The 18,413-nt window shown below is 58.2% G+C and overlaps 2 protein-coding genes across 3 annotated transcripts; both read left to right on the top strand.

Moving 5' to 3' along the window:
• The first annotated feature begins 215 nt into the window (after positions 1-215).
• FAAH2 (fatty acid amide hydrolase 2) lies at positions 216-7,919 on the top strand. Of its 2 annotated transcripts, XM_068151863.1 has the most exons (11): positions 216-414; positions 768-850; positions 1,183-1,316; positions 1,571-1,780; positions 2,204-2,323; positions 2,787-2,922; positions 3,750-3,867; positions 4,587-4,706; positions 5,548-5,659; positions 6,297-6,491; positions 7,136-7,919. In XM_068151863.1, exons 1-11 carry the CDS (start codon positions 238-240, stop codon positions 7,309-7,311), a joined length of 1,581 nt encoding a protein of 526 aa, XP_068007964.1. In that variant the 5' UTR covers positions 216-237; the 3' UTR covers positions 7,312-7,919. The 2 variants fall into 2 exon arrangements, with proteins under 2 accessions (XP_068007964.1, XP_068007965.1); XM_068151864.1 differs by lacking the exon at positions 2,204-2,323.
• A 2,850-nt stretch (positions 7,920-10,769) lies between these two features.
• On the top strand, positions 10,770-16,047 carry LOC137448091 (interleukin-20 receptor subunit alpha-like). Its single transcript, XM_068152254.1, is given in 7 exon segments — positions 10,770-11,122; positions 11,906-12,081; positions 13,064-13,242; positions 13,716-13,869; positions 14,155-14,276; positions 14,827-15,403; positions 15,406-16,047. Coding segments are annotated over 7 exon segments (1,755 nt in total). The 3' UTR covers positions 15,600-16,047.
• Positions 16,048-18,413: the final 2,366 nt, after the last annotated feature.

Below are 18,413 nucleotides of genomic sequence, written 5' to 3'. Positions count from 1 at the left end.
TGGGTATGCCTGGCTATGCACAGCGGGGCCGCCTGTCTCCCGGTGGGCAGCGCTGCACTCCCAACCCGCTGGGCAGCGGGGCGGGGGACGGACGCCGCGGCAGGCGCGGAAAGGCCGGGGGAGCCGGCCGCCGGGAGAGGCGGGCTGAGGGCAGCGGCGCGGTTGCTGTGGCGACGCGGGCGGGGCGCTGGAGTCACTTCCGGCACGCCCCCGGCACGGTGCGGGACCGGGACGGCCATGACGCTCACGCGCGCGGAGCGCTGCCTCGCGCTGCTGCTGCGGCTGCTGTCACGCGCCTGCCTGGCCCTGCTGGGGCTCGTCAACCCCGCGCCGCCGCGCGCCGTCCCGCCACCGCGCTGCGAGCTCCTGCTGGTGCCCGCGCGGCGCCTGGCTGCGCGACTGCGGGCGCGGGAGGTGCGGAGCGAGGGGGGTCACCGGGGCCGGGGGGGGGAGCGGAGTGAAGAAGTGCACCGAGATCGTGGGTGGGGGGCTGAACGAGGAGGGGCAGCGGGATCCTGCGGGTAGCGGAGGAAGAAGGCAGTAATAGGTCTCAGTGTCGGGGAGCATGCCTGCGGGAGGGTATCTGAGGTGTCCCCCGTCCCTCCCGGGACTCTTGGGGACAACGGGACCAGGGGAGTGGAGGGTGACAGGAACCGCTGCATCCCGTAGAAGGTGGCGGTGGCAGGACATGTGTTGGCAAGGGGGTTCCGGGCCTGCCCCGCATCCCCGCCCACCTTTCACGGCGTTCTCCGCCGAGTTCGGTGTAGGTGACGTGCGTCGAGGTGGTGGAGGCGTACGTGGAGCGGATCAAGGAGGTCAACCCCCTCATCAACGCCGTGGTTAAGGACAGGTAAGCCGCGGGGAAGAGGGGTCGGACCGTGCCGGTTGGCTGAAGGGCAAGGGGCTGGTTGGTGCTGCCGCCGGTTTCCGCTATCGCCCCAGGTCTGGGTGCTGCCTCGCACCGGGAGCGCAGCGGGGGCCGGCCACCCCCGCAGCAGCACTAAGCCAGTGGCGGTTGCTCTCGCCTGCGGGGCAGGCGGAGTTGAGCAGGTTCTGCAAACCGGGAGGTCTTCTCTCCCGTCCCTAGCCCCTGCTACGGCTCATCAGCTTCTGCTCCGCGCAGCGCCCCAGCCCCACAGGGGTGGAGGGAGCCCTGAAGCTTCCCCCGCTGCTGCCTTACAGGTTCGAGGAGGCCCTGCAGGAAGCCCGGCAGGTCGATCAGCTGCTCGCCGAGGGCCCTGATGATGACTTCCTGGAGGAAAAGTTCCCCTTGCTGGGCGTTCCCATCACCGTCAAGGAGGCCTTTGCTCTGCATGGTGCGTTTGCCCTCACTGCCCTCCACCTTCGGAGGCCCTGACTTGCTCTCTTTCAGCCCTGCACATTTGGGGGGGATTAGCTTCCCTTCCCTAGCCTGCACCCCCTTCCCCTGGGCTCTTGTGTTCACTTTTAGCATCCATTGTGGTGTTTCAGGGGAGCAGCCCTCAGTGACGGTCCATGTCTCAGCTGTGGTCCATGTGAGCAGCCGAGCAGCCTGCTGGCCTGATATGCCCTTCCTTCTGTCACACCACAGGGATGCCCAACACCTCTGGCTTGGTGAACCGCCGCAATGTGATTGCCACCTCGGATGCCACAGTGGTGTCCCGCCTGAAGCAGGCCGGTGCTATCCCCCTGGGTGTCACCAACTGCAGCGAGCTGTGCATGTGGTATGAGTCCAGCAACAAGGTCTATGGCCGGACCAACAACCCCTACGACCTGCAGAGGATTGTGGGTGGCAGCTCAGGTTAGTCTCAACCCCTTGACACAGTCCTGCAGCAGCAGTTACAGTGCAGCAAGGAAAGGGTTCCCAGGTGCCCTGCGTGCTGCTGTAACACATCCAACCAGGCCTCTGCAGAGCTCATGGGCCTCACACCTGGGCACAGTGGCAAAGGCCATTTGGAGGTCCAGCTGCTCTGTACCTCCCAGGTGTTATACTTCACTTGCTGTGTCTTGCTCTATGTGTGAACAGCCGGGCTGGGGTGGCATTTGGACAGGGAATCCCTTTGACCCATGTTCCCTGGCTGCCCCCAAAACCTGCTACAGCCAGGGCAGCTCCCACCCTGTGAGAGCCCCTCTGGCACAAAGTGCAGCAGCCACCTCGAGATGCTGCTGCTCTGCAGGATGACTGCTCCACGCTGTGTTTTCTGCTGTGTTTCCTCTCATGCAGGGGGGGAGGGTGGTAGTCTGGCAGCTGCCTGCTCGGTCATAGGTGTGGGCTCTGACATCGGCGGCAGCATCCGGATGCCTGCCTTCTTCAATGGAATCTTCGGCCACAAACCCACGACAGGTAGAGCGGCCACGGGGATCTCATCTGCTCCCCTGCAGAAGTGTCAGGAGGTGGGACGTGGGTGGAACCCATGTGGGGTGCTCCTGCGCTTGTTTCTGGTGGCATTGCTGCAAGGGGGCAGGCAGCTTCTTGCACGGGACAAGCCTGTTGGCTGAGCTGGGGCAGCGGGGAGCTGTTTGGAGGCAGCTTGCCCGGCGCGTGGCAGGTGGGAGGTGTTTCACCCCAGCCTTGCGTCCTCAGCATGGGAGGTTTTCCCAAAGTCAGGCTTTGCAGCTGGGGTGTTGCCCTGGCAGCTGGTGTCCCGGCTGGCTGCTTTGCACCCTGCTGCCAGCTTGCCAGCACCGCTGATGGGTGTAAGCCCTGGTGACAGCTTCCTTCCCTGCCTGGAGGCCGTGCCCTGGCTGGAGGCAGAGCTCGTGGGCGCTCTCAGGGCGATACCCAATGTCTCCCTTGGTGCCTGCAGGGGTGGTGCCCAACGACGGCCAGTTCCCAGATGCTCAAGGGGTGCAGACCAGCTTCCTGTGCACGGGGCCCATGTGCCGCTACGCGGAGGACCTGGAGTTGATGCTGAGGGTCATGGCTGGTCCTGGGACCAACAAGTGAGTTGCTCCCACTGCTCCAAGCTGCTGAATCACTCTTGGCTGCTTTCTGGCCAGCACAGCGGATCAGTCCTGTTTGTACCAGGCAAGTCTGCACCACCCTGTTTGCTCCTTACTGGTTTCCTTCCTCTGCCCTTGCTGCAGCAGGGCCATTGCAGCTGAGCACCACTCACGTGCTCTAGGGAACAGGCAGCCATGGTCACCTGGGTCCTTCTTCCAGGAGTCCAGCAGCACCATCCCAGCATGGCCTTTGCATCCTGGGACTGGCCTTTCTTTGGGCTTCTACGTATGCTTGTTCCTGGGACTGAATAATGAGCTTTCCATCCCAGGCCATGGCCCTATTAAGTCTCCTCATGGCTCCCTGCAGCCAAGCAGCCTTTTGTGTGTGCATACCAGTAAGGGGTGAGCAGAGATGGGGCAGACTGGGCAGGTCCTGCTTCTTGCTGCAGCCTTCACAAACCTGCTGTCTCCATTTCCACTTTTGGGTCTCCATTTCCACTTTTGGGTCTCCATGGCTTTTGTGCAACAGTCCCAACCCCAGCTGTGGCCAGGTTCTCTGGTCACAAGGTGCATCTGGAGAGTTGAGAATTTTCTCAACAGCAACAAATGTGCAGAAGGAGCTGGGGGTGACATGGGGGATGAGCAGCTGTGAGCAGTGGGTGGCTGTGTCTCCTCAGGGACTCTCTGTCCTGCCCCGATGGGTGGAGCAGTGTGTCCTAGGGACATTCCAGGTGTCCTGAGGATGCATTAACAAGCGTGTGTGTGGCTCTGGCAGCTGGGGAGGAGGCAGGGATGGATTTGTGAGCAAAAAGCTCTTCCTTTCCCAGGCTGAAGCTGAATGAAAAGGTGTCACTGGAGAAAATTAAATTCCACTGCATGGAGCACGACGGTGGGTCCGTTTTCGTGTCACCTGTGGACAAGGAGATCTTGCAGGCCCAAAGGAAGGTAGGAAGGAATGGAGGTTGGCTCTCACTGGGGTGAGCCTGGATATAAAACCTGGGGAGACCAGTCTGAGAACTCCTTTGGACATGAATGCCCTGTACTCTGCTCCTCAGGGGCTGCAGCTCCTCAGAGACAGCCTCAGGTCCCTGTCTTGTGCTCCCAGTGGAAGAAAAGTGGAAAGATCTTTTTCTTCTGCTGTGTTAAAGAAGAAACAAGGGGAAAAATCTTGTGGGCAGCTGCAGATCCCTTGCCAGCAGCGCCCACATACTGGAGCACACTGGGGTGTCCAAACCATTTGTCCCAATTTCCACTGCAATGTCTGGTATTTTGCTTTCTGAACACCTCTTGTCCATGTCAGGGAGACCTTCTGGGGCCATGATGCAGGCTGAAGTGATGGCTGTGCGTTTGCCATCTCCCCAGGGTGGCTGCTTGGCATTTAATCACACAAAGGGACTTGTTTGCTTTTCAGTGAAATCTTCTGAGCTGCTCTTGGTGCTCTTTGGAGTGTCTTTTTGGTGGGTGGAGGGCAGTTTGGGGAGCTCCAAGTCTGTTATCAGATGAAGGAGGTCCCACTTTTTGGGGCAGAGGAGAGCAGGCAGGAGCTGAAGGATCCACTGCGTGACAGTAAAGCAAATCTGCTCCCAAACTCTCTCTTGCCCCTGGGTTCCCATGGGCTGAGCCACATCCCTGCAGAAGCAAACCCTTCCTGCTCTTCCCCTTAGGTGGTGGAGCACCTGGAAAGTGAGCTGGGGGTCCAAGTTCGGCGTGTGGCCATCCACAAGATGAAGTATTCCTTCCAGATCTGGTCAGCCATGATGTCATCCAAGGACAGCAATGGGCAGGTGTGTCAGACTGAGCTGGCTAAGGCACGAATTCAGTGGCAGCAGGGAAGAATCAGCTCTTTGGAGGCAGCCATAGAGAGCTGTAAGCTTCCTCGATCTGGCCAGGGCTTTCTCTGTTCCCTTTGTCCTCCTGATCCTTCTTTCACATCATTCAAATCTAAACAGCCCTTTCTCCTTTGCTTTCCTATGAGATGATGATGCAGCTTCCAGCTGAGGAGCAACATGGTTTATAGAGGAAGAGGCCCATGCTGACCTTCTCAGTGCAGGCTGGCAAGACAGCCAAGCAGGCAGTGTCCTGCCTTGCTCTTGCCCCTGTTCTCTGTCGCCTGACGTTGCAGGTCAGGATTTATTCCTGTTAGGATGCCAGGACTGAGGCAGGAGATCAGCAGCTTTCCAGAGGCATGCTCTGTGCATGCAGCAGGTGTTTAGCAGCAAAAATGAACTCTCAGGAGTGTTTTAACCACCTGTGTTCTGCCATGCGGGCCATGGTGGGAAGTAAACCAACCCCAGCTTGCTAAGGAGGCCATGGCTGGCCCCCACTGCCTCCCTTTCTCTGATCTCCCAGCTGTATGACAGCACTAAGTGCCTCCAGGAGACATTCTCCAGAGCATCATGTCTGAGGAGGGGGAGCTGAAAGATGCTGCTTTGGGGAGGGCTCCTGCACAGAGCAAGGTCCCCACTTCTGGCTCTGTGTGCAGCTCTGTTTCTGCTGGTGCTGTGCCACCCCTTGATGGGCAGCTCTGGGCACAGGAGCAGGTGGTGCTGGGATGGTTGGGGTCTCGCTGCTCCCTGTGGCACGGCGGTGGCAGTGCTGAGGAGGGGGCCTGTCTGTGTGTTCCAGGAGGCACAGCTCTTCTCAGACCTGCTGGGGGATCACGGGAAGCCGGTGTGGCCACTCTGGGAGCTGATCAAGTGGCTCGTGGGGATGTCTTCCCACACCCTCCCAGCCATCGGTAAGGCCAGCAGGAGCCTGGGGCGGGCAGAGGTGGGGCGCAGATAAGATAGTCATTAAAACATTGCCCTCCCAGTGCCCTCACTGCCCCTCCAGAGCTCACACTGGGAGCTTCAGACTGTACTTTTGTAGGGGCTCTGGGTGTCTTCAACCACTGCTCAAAGGGGAGCTGGCTGGATCTCTGATAGGTAAGATTGGATATCCTGGGAAAAGTGAGGACAGTGGAGGACAGAAGCAGGGCTTGCTTCTGCCATGAGCCCTGCATGAATGGCTGGGGCTTGAGGGAGCCAGGCAAGGATCTGCACTGATCTTGCTTCTCAGCAGCAGATACCAGAGAATGCTAATTAGTGCTGCTGTCTAATGAGTGCTGAGATCACTCTGCCAGCTCTGCTCAGTCCCAGTGGCTGGAACAACTTGAAGTAAAGAGCAGGCTGAAAGCCTTTCCCTTGGCAAAGCTGGGGAGATGTTGCCTGCAGAGCTGTGCAGGGGCCAATCCAAGGTGCCAGCAGAGGAAGGAGTTTGGGGGTCCCCCCTAGGAGCTGGGGTGGTGCATGTAGCCAGACAATGTGCTCTCCAGCCTTCTTAAGTCATGAGCCTCCTGTTTTCTTTATGTTCCTGTTTGTGAACCTGCTCTGCAGCCCTGGGACTGACTGAGAAGCTTATGAAGCTCAACCCTAGTGGGAATGCCAAGCTGGTGAGCATGGGGAAGAGCCTGCAGGAGGAGATGGAGGCCCTGCTGGGGCCAGATGGGGTACTCCTCTACCCCTCCCACCCCATCACAGCTCCCAGGCACCACTCCCCCATATGCATGCCCTTCAACTTTGCCTACACAGGTGAGTTCTGATTGCTCTGCTGGGTGCAGGCAGGGGCTGTGGGTATCCCCACTGTACCTTCCTCAGAATATTTCCATGCCTGGCAGTGGGGTTGCAGTGCAGAGGGGTGTCTTGCTGCTCCAGAGCATGGCACAAAGATGATGGTCATGTTTCAAAACTGGCATTTGTACCTGTTGTCCATAGTGGGGCAGGTTTGGTCTCATAGAGGGGGTCACCCTGCCCCAGAGGGATGTGCCCATGCTCAGACAGCTGGTACTTGGGTTTAGCAGGCAGGGGAGAGCTACTGCATCTCTTAGGGTGCAGTCTGGGACTTTTCTCTGGTGCTTTCCCACACCTGGGCTTCCTGGATGCCAGCATCATGTTGCAGTACTGTCTGGCTTTTCAAGTCTTGGAGGGATGGTGCCTGGGGCAGGACTGTCCCAAAGCAGATCTTGGCATGCCACAGCAAGTGCCACTTAAGTGTACCATCATTCACAAGTGCAGTTTCCTTATGAGATATGGGTGCAGGGTGTTTGTGTCTGCACTGCCTGCCTTGCCTGTACCACCCTGGCACAGAGCAGCAGCCTCTGCCCCAGGCTGGCAGAGCCAGGCAGTGCTGTGCCCTGGTTGCTGTGCTTGCTCTGATGCAACCTTCTCCCTTCCAGCTATCTTCAACGTCCTGGGCTTGCCTGTGACGCAGTGCCCGCTGGGGCTGAGCAGCGAGGGGCTGCCACTGGGCATCCAGCTTGTGGCAGCCTCCTACAACGACCACCTGACTCTGGCAGTAGCTCGCTATCTGGAGAAGGCCTTTGGAGGTTGGGTTTTACCTGGGAAAGTTTAGCCTGGACTCCTGGCATGGCAGGGAGGCAGGGACAGAGACGACGGTGCCCAGCAAGACAGCGGAGGGCACTGATGACTGAATGCCATCATGGCACTGTCTGCTCCCTCTGCGCCCTCCTGGGTGCCTTCAGCCTTGGGGAAGCCAGGCTGGTGCTGCTAGTCATCTCCTCCCCACAGCACCCTCTGCCATGAGAGACCTGCTGTCCCTCTGGCTCCTCTGCAGCCCTGGTCCTGGGTGGCCTGGGCTGGCAGCAGGCTCCCTGCATCCTGCTTGGGGTGGGCACCAGTCTCCTGGGCATGGAGATGGCAGTCTCTGTAATGCTTGCTGCTTTGAAGACACTGAGTGAAGGCTGAGGAGAGGAGGTGCTCCCAGGCTGCTCAACAATAACTGTTTAGCACCAGCAGGTGCATCCATGTGCTGAGGCAGCTAAGGCATTTCCTGCCTGTGTTGTCTTCCCTTCCTGTCCGGGGGGTCACAGCCTGATCGGTGTCCCCTGTCCCTGCCCTCTCGCAGTGCCTGGCCTCTGCCCCAGGAACAGGAAGGTCCTGGGGTGGGCAGCAGGCATGAGGTGTTCTTGGCGAGGGTGGTATTAAAGAGTCTCTCCAGTTTGCTGCTGGCCATGTGTCTTCTTTCCCAGTGGCTGTTGTCCTACCCTGCTGGGGCACTGGCCTTGTGCTCTGGGATCTGTGGAGGCTGCCAAACTCTGCTAGCCATGGGCATGGTGCAAAGACAGACAAGAAAGTGCTCCAAGGGTGGCACTTGGCTGCTGCTGGGCTCTGCTTGCACTCATGATGCCCACTCTGCCTCCTGGCAGAGCTGAAAGGTGCTGGTGAGCCCCAGTGGTGCCACAGTCCATGGCTTTTCTGGTCTGTGTGGTCACACAGTGCAGCTCTCAGAAAGCATGAGCCCTGCTGCTTTCTGTCCCTGAGGGGCTGCCAAAGGCTTGAGGCAGGTGGAGCGATGCTGAGCCATGTGCAGGTTCCTTGGTGTCTAGGGCAGAGCAGGTGCCAGGTCTGCACCCAGCCTGCAGCACTGGTGGCACAAAGCAACCTTGGTGTTGGTTTTGCTGGAATGCCTGGTTTGTCTGTGTCCTGCCATGTGTCACCCCTGGTCCCCTCCCTATCCCTGTGCTCTCTTATGTCCCCAAGCTGCTACTAGTCCCTGAAGGCAGGTGCTGAGTGCCAAGGCTGGGTGCTTCTCAGCACTTGCTCCCAGAGGGCACTGCTGAGCCGGCCCAGGGCTGCCAGCCTGGGGAGCCTCAGCCTGATGAGGCACCAGCAAGGAGGAAGGAAGAAAAATAACCCAAGCCAGGAAAACAGGCACCAACCCCCAAAGCCAAATCACTTACTGTGGGACATCTCCACAGCCTCACAGAGGACAGAGGGCTGTCCCCAGCCGAGGGAGCTGGGCAGACCCTGCTGGTGCTCTCAGCAAATGCTCTTGGAGCCTGTGTGGCATCACTTGAGCACTTGGCAGAGCATGGTAGATGCAGGCAGCTCCACCATGTTTGCTCCAGGGGGTTCTTGGGATGGCAGGGGCTGGATGAACAGCTACACAACCCAAGATAGGGGGGACTCAAGATGCTTCAGGGTGAAGGGCAGGATGCACGGAGAAGAGGGGGTTTGGCCTCTGCAATCTCAGCCACGGGGTCTCCACTGAACTGTATTTTTAGAGACCTCAACACGTGCTCAGTTTTGCCCTCTGGGCAAGTTGGAGGAGACAGGGTGGCTGGGGTCAGCAAGGGCCTGTCAGGGACCATCGTGCAGCCAGTATTGCTGCTGCCAAAGTGGTCATCCCCTGCGTGCTGCCTGCTCCTGTGGCAGGAGCAGCCCCATCCCTGCCTACCCAGAGGGTTCTTCCTGGGGGCTGATGCTGCTCTGCACCACTGCGAGTCCCAGAACAGCCCTGGGGAGATGTGGCTGGAACCTTCACAGAGGTCTGTTTTGAAGTCAGGAGAGTTGTGCTGGCGTCAGGGCACAGGGAATTCTAAATCCACTGCCCAGCTTTAGCTCTGGCATTTTGGCGGCCTCGCCTCGGGGCTCGGAGTCCTCACCGACAGTGTGCAGCTGCCCGCCACCACTCGGTGGCTGCTCCTCCTCCTTTCCAGCTCCGAACGCTTGGGGAAAGCATTTTGCAGACACCTGCTAAAGTCTTCAGACTCCTAATGTCAGTGCTCAGTCAGGGTAAAATGGGAAGAGCAAGAGGTAACAGATGGGAGTAAGCCAGCCCTGTGGATGTCCGGTCCAGCCAGGGGGATGCTCCCACCCACGTGCCTCTGCAGCACCCCGGGCTCCCCACCTCTGCTAGTGACTGAGTCCCACAGCTGGAGGTGGCGTCAAAGCCCCACCGTGTCACCCCCTGAACAGCAGTGTTCCTTCTATAGCTGGCAAGAACAGGGGAAGAAACTCCTCCATAGCCGAGTGGTGGGGCAAGGCCAAGCTAAGAAGCTGCTGCCGAGGTTGCAGAGGAGGAAAGAGGAAGCAGAACTGTGATGTGCCTCGGTCCCCCTGAGGCTGTGCAGGGCTGTGATACCACTGCTTAGTGGGATCAGCCACAGTGGGTGGCCCACGCGGACTGAGCTGTCTGCTAAGGGCATAGCACCCCAAGGGGTACCTCGGGGGGTCCCATGGCATCCAGGCAGGTGTGCACAATCCCCTCCCAGTGCCACAGGAGGCTGCGGGAGGCGGGGATGTGCCGGTGGTGGTACCACCGGTTGTGCTGGTGTGAGTCACTCCTGAGGCATGCTTGAGTCACCACCAGCGCAGAGAGCATCAGACCCAGACCTTTCTCAGCCCTGTGCCTTGGTGATGCCAGCAGCGAGGCTTTTTGCTGCCTTTTAGGGAGGGACTAGACACCACAAGGGACCAGCTAGAGGGGGGTGCAGCAGAATGTCCTTGCAGCATGTGCGTGGTGCCGTGGCAGAGTGTGGCAGCCACCCCAGGGCAACTGCCCTGCTGCTCTTTCACCCCGTTCCCAGCAGGCAGGCACCCCTGTGCCACGGCTGAGCACACAGCCTGCCTGTGCCAGGCATACCTGCAGTGAGCATTGCTTGTCTGCAGCTTCAGGAAGTCTTCTGTAGTCACAGGTGCCAGCTGCCTGTCGTGTTTGCGGGTGGCAGAACAGCCCTGGCACATCCATCCTCTCACCACTGCACCCAGCATGGCAGCGTAGAGCCGGGGGCAGAGGGACAGGGCACAGTGGGATGAGCCCTGTCCTGAGCCTGCTTCTGTCCCTGGCCAGCTGTACCCTGCTCCGCGGTAAGTCGGGGGGGAGGGAGGAGGGGTGTTTGCCCCTGGCTGCAGGTGGGGGGAGAAGCAGGGACACAACTGCCAGACCTGTGCAAGGTACCTGCAGGGAGGAGGGGACCCGAGGTGTTTCAGGTGTGATGGGAAAGAAAACCCCAGGGTCACCAGCAGCCACGTTAGGGAGCTGATGCCTGTTGCAGGACCGCAGGTGGGATGTTCTATGGTGCCCAGGAGATCCCTGGGACAGGCACAAAGCTCCATGCTGGCAGCCAGCACTTGCCCGGCCCTGGCAGGGAGCTGCTGTTTGCCTGTGTGGGGCTGAAGGGGTGGGAGGCCCTACAATGCCTGTGCAAAACAGGGAGACCTTTGCAGCACAGCCAAGCATTGACCAGCCAAGGAGCAGGTCCTTGCAGAACCTCAACCCTTTCCTCTTGCTCCCTCCCAGGGACACCACTGCCTCCACGGGATGTGAGGCTGGAGGCACAAAACTTCCACGTCTTCCTGTGGTGGGAGCCGGACCTTGGCTCGCCTGCTGATGCCAGTTACGAGGTGGAGTGGAGGAGAGGGTAGGTGGGACGGCAGGGAGGAGGGCGCAGAGGTGCCTCATCCACCTGCACAGGGCTGTTGGGGACCCATGGCAGCCAGAGGATCCAGCAGTAAACATCAGGGTAACAGGACAGCAGAGCTGGCTGAGATCTTTGGAGATCAGCTGGTCCAGCCCCTGTGCAGGCAGGGCCAGCTCAGGACTGTGTCCTCTTGGGATATGGACCACCTTCAAGAATGGTGCCTGGGCAACCTGTTCCCTTTCCTGGTCATCCTTCCAGGGACAAACAAAAGGGTTTGGGGGTGTGGGGTTTCCCCCCACCCCCACCCCACCCCCGCTAATGCTGAAATGGCATTCCCTGTGTTTCAACCTGTGCCCACTGCCTCTCTTCCTTGGTCAGCCACCAGTGAAGACGTCTCCATCTTCTTTATCACAACAATCCTCTCACCCAAAGCCACCTTCTTTAGAGGCTAAGCAGCCTTACTCATTCAGCCTCCCTCACAGCACAGATGCCTCCACCCCTTGGTCATCTTCTGGCCCTTCAGCAGGCTGTCCCTGCTGTGGACATGATTTTTCTTGTAGCAGAGCACGGGTCAGGGTGCAGCACTTCAGGTGCTGTCCCACCAGTGCCAGTAAGAGCTGACTTGAGTCGCTAGCACTGCTCTTCCTAGCACAGCCCAGACTGCTGCTGTTGGCTCTCCCACACTTCCCACCCAGGCAGGACAGCCATGGCCAGGCTCCCCTTCTGGCTGGGAGGGCCCCCAAAAGGAGAAATCCCAAATCCCTGCTTTCTCTCCCTGGGCAGAGCCTTCCACTGGACCAAAGCATACGCCTGCTGGGGGAACAGCACCAGCTCCTCCTGGATGTGTGAGCTGTATTTTGACAAGATCCACGATATCTACTGGGCAAGAGTGAGAGCAGTGGCCAGAGGCCAGCTGTCCAAGTGGGTGTATTCCAGTGAGCTACAGCCGTACAGAGACAGTAAGGACCAGGGAGCTCCTGCAGCTGGGCTCCTGCTCTTCTTGGGGGGACAGTGGGGAGCGGGGTCCTTGGAGAGGTCAGGTGGGATACAGAGGGAAATCATATGAGGATATTGGTGGGAAAAGTGCCAAGAGCCCCAGTAGGAGGAAAGGGATGGGAACAGAGAAGGGGCAGTTGAAGACCAAGGGGACAGAAGAGGAGATGCAGTGAGGCAGTGACCACAGATGGGAGGCTCCATGCCACCCAGGCACTGTGAGTCTGAAAAACACAGTGAGGTGGGGTAGGAAAGAGGATACCCCTCTAGGCTTGCCTTTTAAAAGCATCTCCGGTTGATCCTTGACATGGATCTGGGAGATGCTGAGTGAGGGCATTTTGTTCCAGCAAGAAAGCTGACAGTGGCCAGGCAAGGCAGGAGTAGTCCCTCCAGCACCGCCTTTGCCCTGGTTGCTGTCTTTGTGAGATGCAGGCACAGACTGGCTGTCCTGTCCAAAACCTCTCTTTTGGAGGAGAGAAAAGCTGGAGGACCTTCCCCTAACACACCTCCAAGGGGCATCTTGCAATGAACTGAATGTGCCAGCAGCAGGAACAGGGTGGATGTCAGCTGCTTGGTTTCCCTCTTTGATTCCCTCTGCATCCAGCTGGTATGGTAATGGATGCATTTAGCTGAAAAAGAAGTTTCTGCACTCCACAGTGAGTCTCTGGGGCATCATCTGATGGCTCAGAGGTGAGGTGCTTAGCAGCAGGGAGCCAGAGGTGCAAGCAGGTCTGTCCTGGCCTGGTTGGTATGGTGGAGGCAGTCACTGGCTGTCACAAAGACGTGGTGTCTGCTGTTTCTTGAGCTGGTTTCACAGGACAAAGGATCAGGCTAGACCAGAGGATGCTTCTGCATGCTGGGAGTGGGATGTCCAAGAGAAAACCATCATCTGCCTTCTGTTTAGAAGGGCTTCATTTTCCTCCTCCCTTTTTTTTTCCCTCCCTGCAGCAGTTGTGGGGCCCCCAGCATTGTCCTGGCTGCTCCAGGGTGACATCCTCAGTGTAAACATCACCACACCACTGACTCCCTTCCGAAGGAAAAATGGCTCCTACAGGCCAGTGGACAGAGTGCTGTGGGAGCTGTGGTACCAGCTGAGCCTGCACGAAGGGAATGTCACCCTCCAGCAGGTAGGTGGCAGGGTGGGCAACACTCAGAGGGCACAGGACTTGAAAAGGTGTTCCTGGTGCAGCAAAGATGCTCGTGTCCAGTTGCATTGGATCGGTGATACCTGTGCCCATGGAGATGCCCCAGCCCTGCCCACACCCAGCAGTCCAAGCAGATGAGAGATGCTTTACCCCATCTCAGGGCTCCCAGGCTGGGGGTGGCAGGAGATCTTTCTCCTTGTCCAGATTGCATGAGTGGGAAAACCCCATTAAAGTTTCTGTTCAGTTGGAAGCATGCAGTAGGTGTTCAATGAGATGCTCTGGCAGCTGGACACCTCCCGGGGTGAAGAGACAAGCTCTGGAGGTGCTGGGGAGCAGAGAGGGAGGGTCTGTGCTCTACAGCACGGGGCAAGTGTGTCAAGGCCACACTGGGGAGAGGAGCCATGCACAGACCCCACCTCCAGCCACCTTGGCCACACACCCCCCTCTGCCTCCAGGTGCCTTGCAAACAGAATGGGAAGAAAGTGCCCTGTACCTTCACGCTCCCGAAGCCCAGCACGCAGTACTGCATCCGGACAGTGGCCATGGGCATGGCCAAGGAGCAGATCCGAGAGGCTGAGCAGTGCCTGGTGACTCCAGCAGGCCCTGCAGGTAGGACCTCCTCGCTGGCTCAGCCACTGTGCTTCCATCTCAGGACCTGCTTGTGGCACAGCCACGTGTGAAGGTGTGGGTTACTCACTCCCCAGACATTCTGGTCAAGCTTAGCTTTGGTGGCCCAGCAATGCCCTCTGGCACCGGGGAGATGCTCTCTCACCATTCATTTTAGGCTTGCCCCACATCTCCTTGAACATCACAGCCTGCCACGGATTCTCTGAGGTTGGAGGGGATACCATCTGGGCTCCTTCCATCCTTCAGCCTGTTGTTACCTCCTGGCAGGCTTTTCCTGGGTCCTCTTTGCCATGCTGAGTTGTGTGTTTCTGCTGAGCATGACTGGGCTCTGCTTCATCTGTCTGCACGTCCTGCTGAGCACCTCAGAGATGCACCTTCCAAAGGCACTGGTGAGTGACCAGTCCTCCACCAGCCTCTGCACCATGTGTGCCTCAGCTTCCCCCTGCCTCCAGCTTCCCAGTGCTGGGGGGGCAGCAGCCTGGGCTGAGCAGCCCTTTGAGCACTCTGGGGACAAAACGAACATGCTGAGCTCTTTAGCTAACTTGCTCAGCTCTCCCTTGCCCCATCATGGAGAGGAGGTGGCAGGTGGCTCTGCTGCCCTGGCCCAGCTCAGTGCCCTTTGCTTTCCTGCTCTTCTTGGCTTTTGTCTGAGGATTACTCATGTCTCTGCTGCTCATGTCTCTGAGCAGCTGAGAGCTCTTCTACTGGCACCTGGCAGCTGGGGCATAGCTTGAAAAGCAGCAGTGTGATAGCTTCTGTGGCTGTCCCCCAGCACCAGAGCCCCATGTTGCAGAGCCCTGAGTATCTCCTGGGTGTCACCCCATCAGAAGGACTGCCTGGGACTGTTCTCCTCCCGTGGGATGCACGGTTCCTCACCCTGAGGCTGTTGGCAGTCTCAGTAAGCCAAGGCTGACTGCTTTGCTGCCTGTTTTCTGGCAGGCCGTCTTCAACAGGGACCTGAGTGTGCCCATCAGGGTGCCCACCCTTCAGCTCAAGGAGGACTCCCTCTCCTTTCTCCTGCCATCTGTGCTCCCCTCCCATGGGTTGCAGACAACACCCACTGCTCAGCTGCTCCCAGGGACAAGCCTTTCTCAGGACTTGGGTGGGTACTGTGCCAATGGGTTCAGGCCAGACCACCATGAGGAAAGGAACCTATCCTGCACCTTCACCCAGGTGGGTCATGCCTTGGGCTCCCAAGTTTCCTTGCAGCTGGAGAAAGGTGAGGAGGCACACAATGAGGATGATGTCCTGGAGCAGCCAGTGCCGGTGGGACTGACCAGAGACAGCTCCATGGGTGACAGGGACTACCAGACCTCCAAGATGTGGCTCTCCTTGCACCTCCAGCTTTATTCTAAATGCCAGTACCCAGCCATGGGATCAGGAGGCTGCCTTCCTCTGCCTGCAATGGGCAGGAGCCTCAGCCAGGAGGACCTGCAGGAGAGCCTTGGCATGGCAGGGCACTGCATACCACTCAGCTCCGTGAGACTGCCAGCCCATGAGGAGGATGACAGTGGGCAGTGATCCATGCTCTCCAGCATGACCACAGAACTGAGCTGCAGCCAGGTGACAGCACTGTGCAGCAGGACAACTTGGAGCCAGCAGCACCGGGCACCTCCAGCCCCTGCCAGCTGCCCCAGCTGCCCACTGCCCGCCCACAGGGATCAGCCTTCTCTGGCTATGAGCTGCGTGTGCCAGCGGACATGACGCCATAGTGGGCAGGCAAGGGCACAGCAGCAGCTCCTGGCACTCGAATCACAGCAGCAAGCAGAGCTCGAGGAGCAGCCTTAGTCACGATGGCTGCCTGCTGGGACCTGCCTGTGTCCTGCTGGGGACGGGAGAGGGGCAGGCAGCTGCACGGGCAGGCACTGGGCACAGCTGCTGTGAGTGGGTGAGATGAGCCTCTTCAGAGCTTCCCTCCGTGGTTTTGGTGCTCTTGAACCACAGCATAGGAATAGAGACCACAGCTGAAGCCCCCAACCTTTTGTCTATTTATTCACCTCTGTGTTTGTCTCTCTGTACAGCAAATTTATGTGTGTGCTCATGTCCATAGGAACTCCTTTAATGGAAGAGGAGGTTTTTATTATCTAATTCCCCCCCACCCCTTGTGTGGAAATCCTGATTGTGCACTCAAGTTGGTTTGTAAAGAAACACTAATTTATTGTGGGAAAACTGGCCACTGTGCTGATTCTCTCTGTGTCACAGAACCAGGACTGGCCTGCCCAAGCAGCGTCTGGGACGGGCACTGGGAAAAACTGGAGTTCCTCTGGGAGGAAACTGCATCCACAGCTGGTCTGTGTGTTGCTGTCACGGGGCAGAAGGTGGCTCCTCAGCAGCTGCTGGACATCTACTGGACATTCTGGGGCTGCTTAGCCTGGGGAAGAGGAGACTCAGGGGTGACCTTATTCCTGTCTACAACTACCTGAAGGGGGGCTGTAGACAGGCAGAGGTTGGTCTCTTCTTCCAGGCAGCCAGCACCAGAACAAGAGGACACAGTCTCAGGCTGCACCAGGGGAGGTTCAGGCTGGAGGTCAGGAGGAAGTTTTACACAGAGAGAGTGATTGCCCATTGGAATGGGCTGCCCAGGGAGGTGGTGGAGTCACCATCACTGGAGGTGTTCAGGAGGAGACTTGACAGGGTGCTTGGTTGCATGGGTTAGTTGGTTGGGTGGTGCTGGATGATAGGTTGGACACGATGATCTTGAGGGTCGCTTCCAAAATGGTTTATTCCATTCCATTCCATTCCATTCCATTCCATTCCATTCCATTCCATTCCATTCCATTCCATTCCATTCCATTCCATTCCATTCCATTCCATTCCATTCCATCTTGGTTATTGCTTCCCCAGGGATTCACCTCTGAGCCCTGTCCTGTGGCTGTTGGCGAGGCTGTGCCTGCAGCCATGCAGGGACTGTCCCCAGAGCTGCTCAGTGGAACATGTGTGCTGCCCACACACCTTTTGCTGCCAACAAAGTTGCCAGCGGGGGGGGAACTCAGCTGAAACAAGTCTGATAGTCCTTCACTTGTTTCACTTTCTCTTTTTGATAAAACGAAAAACCAGGTCACAGGTGCCATTCTGGATTGCATGAAATGGCTTTTTGTGAATTTTCAGGTGTTTAGAAAGCAAACCAAAAGTCAAGGCAGAAGAATTCCCCCATGCTAAACCAGGCAGAGGTCAGAGGATTTGAGCTCTTGAGGCAAACAGGAGCCAAAACACTGCAATCTGTAAGTCTAAAGTCACTGGGTGGTGGCAGGGCGTTTGTGGCAGGTATCTGTTAAGCATTGGTCAATGCTGCCCTCTTTGCATGCTTGAGGTTCTCCAGGCCAGGCAAAGAGCAGGCCTGGTGCCAGTCCAGACCTGGGCTGCTTGCTGGGAGCCGCTGGCCTGGCACAGTGGGACTCTGCTGGCTCCCGTGGCCATCTTGTTGAATGCTGGGCTCAGCTGGTGCTTCTCTAACAGCCTGCCAGGTCTCTAACAATCAAAACCAAACCAGCTCCTCTCTGAGTTTTTGGCAGGGTGGTGGTGCTGGGATCCCCGTGGGTGACTCAAGCAGGTTTCTCACCAGTAGTGAGGACTCAGCCTGACCCAGGAGGTGGCTGAAGCAACTGGGATGTCCCTGCTCTGTAGGAAACAGATGTTCATGCAGAATGGAAAAAGGCAAAAGGCTGGTGACATTTCCAGATGGTATTTTAGCAGCTGAAGTTTCTGAGTGCATGTGAGAGGGTTTTTTTTCCTTCATGTGTGAGGGGTTTTCCCCTTCACCTCAGAGATGTGAGCAGCATGTGGGGCTCTGCAGAGCACAGCAAGAAGGCGTGATGCTCACTGCAAAGGTGAGGTCTTGGCACACCCCAACAGAGACCTGCCACCACCATGTGTCTGGATGACACCCCAGGCTGCCTGGCTGGGTGTTAGGAGTAGAGCAGGAAGGGATAGGGCTGGGTCCAGAGGCAGGCCCCCAGCCACAGGCAAGCCCATGAAGCAGGACATCTGGCTAGGTCCCTGTTGCAGCGCCAGGCATGTGAACAACCCGGCTCCCACGCTGTCCTCATGGATGTCCCATGCTCCCTCCGCAGCCTGGAGATGGGTGAGGCAGCGACGGATCCTCGGACATCCAGCCCACAGCCCCCATCAGCTTGGAGGTCAGCCAATGTTCCTCCTGCTGGCCCCAGCCCCAGGGCCCCAGCATGGTGCCCGGAGGTGTTTGGAGCGTAGGTTTGTGGAAGCTCTGACTCACCGTGATCGATGGGCTCGCTCCTGGCTCTCTGCTGCTGGCTGCATTGGCAGCCTCTGCTGCTACCAGATCAAAGCCATGAGAGGAATGCAGCTGAAAACAGCTCTTCATTAGAAACAGCAGGTTTAGGGCTGTGCAGGAGGGTGGTTTTTTATTACTAATTCTCAGAGAGCTGAGCTGCCAGCACAATGAAGTATTGGAGGGTGGAAAATTGCTGTGCGGGGGCTAACGGGGCTTTTGCAGCTGCCAGGAGACAAACAGGAGGGAGACAGCAGCTCCTGAAATGACAGGGGAAGGT

The sequence above is a fragment of the Melanerpes formicivorus genome, unplaced genomic scaffold (genome assembly GCF_026170545.1).
Source record: "Melanerpes formicivorus ecotype bairdi unplaced genomic scaffold, bMelFor1.0.p_v2 SCAF_22, whole genome shotgun sequence".
NCBI classification, from domain to species: domain Eukaryota; kingdom Metazoa; phylum Chordata; class Aves; order Piciformes; family Picidae; genus Melanerpes; species Melanerpes formicivorus.
Note: the sequence above shows the minus strand (reverse complement) of the source record. Positions and strands in the feature narration are given on the sequence as shown.

Bases quoted from the DNA above. Each gene is read 5' to 3' on its own strand.
- FAAH2 (XM_068151863.1), top strand. From the start codon at position 238: ATGACGCTCACGCGCGCGGAGCGCTGCCTCGCGCTGCTGCTGCGGCTG. The intron at 415-767 runs GTGCGGAGCGAG...AGTTCGGTGTAG, and splicing joins CGCGACTGCGGGCGCGGGAG to GTGACGTGCGTCGAGGTGGT. The intron at 1,781-2,203 runs GTTAGTCTCAAC...CCTCTCATGCAG, and splicing joins GATTGTGGGTGGCAGCTCAG to GGGGGGAGGGTGGTAGTCTG.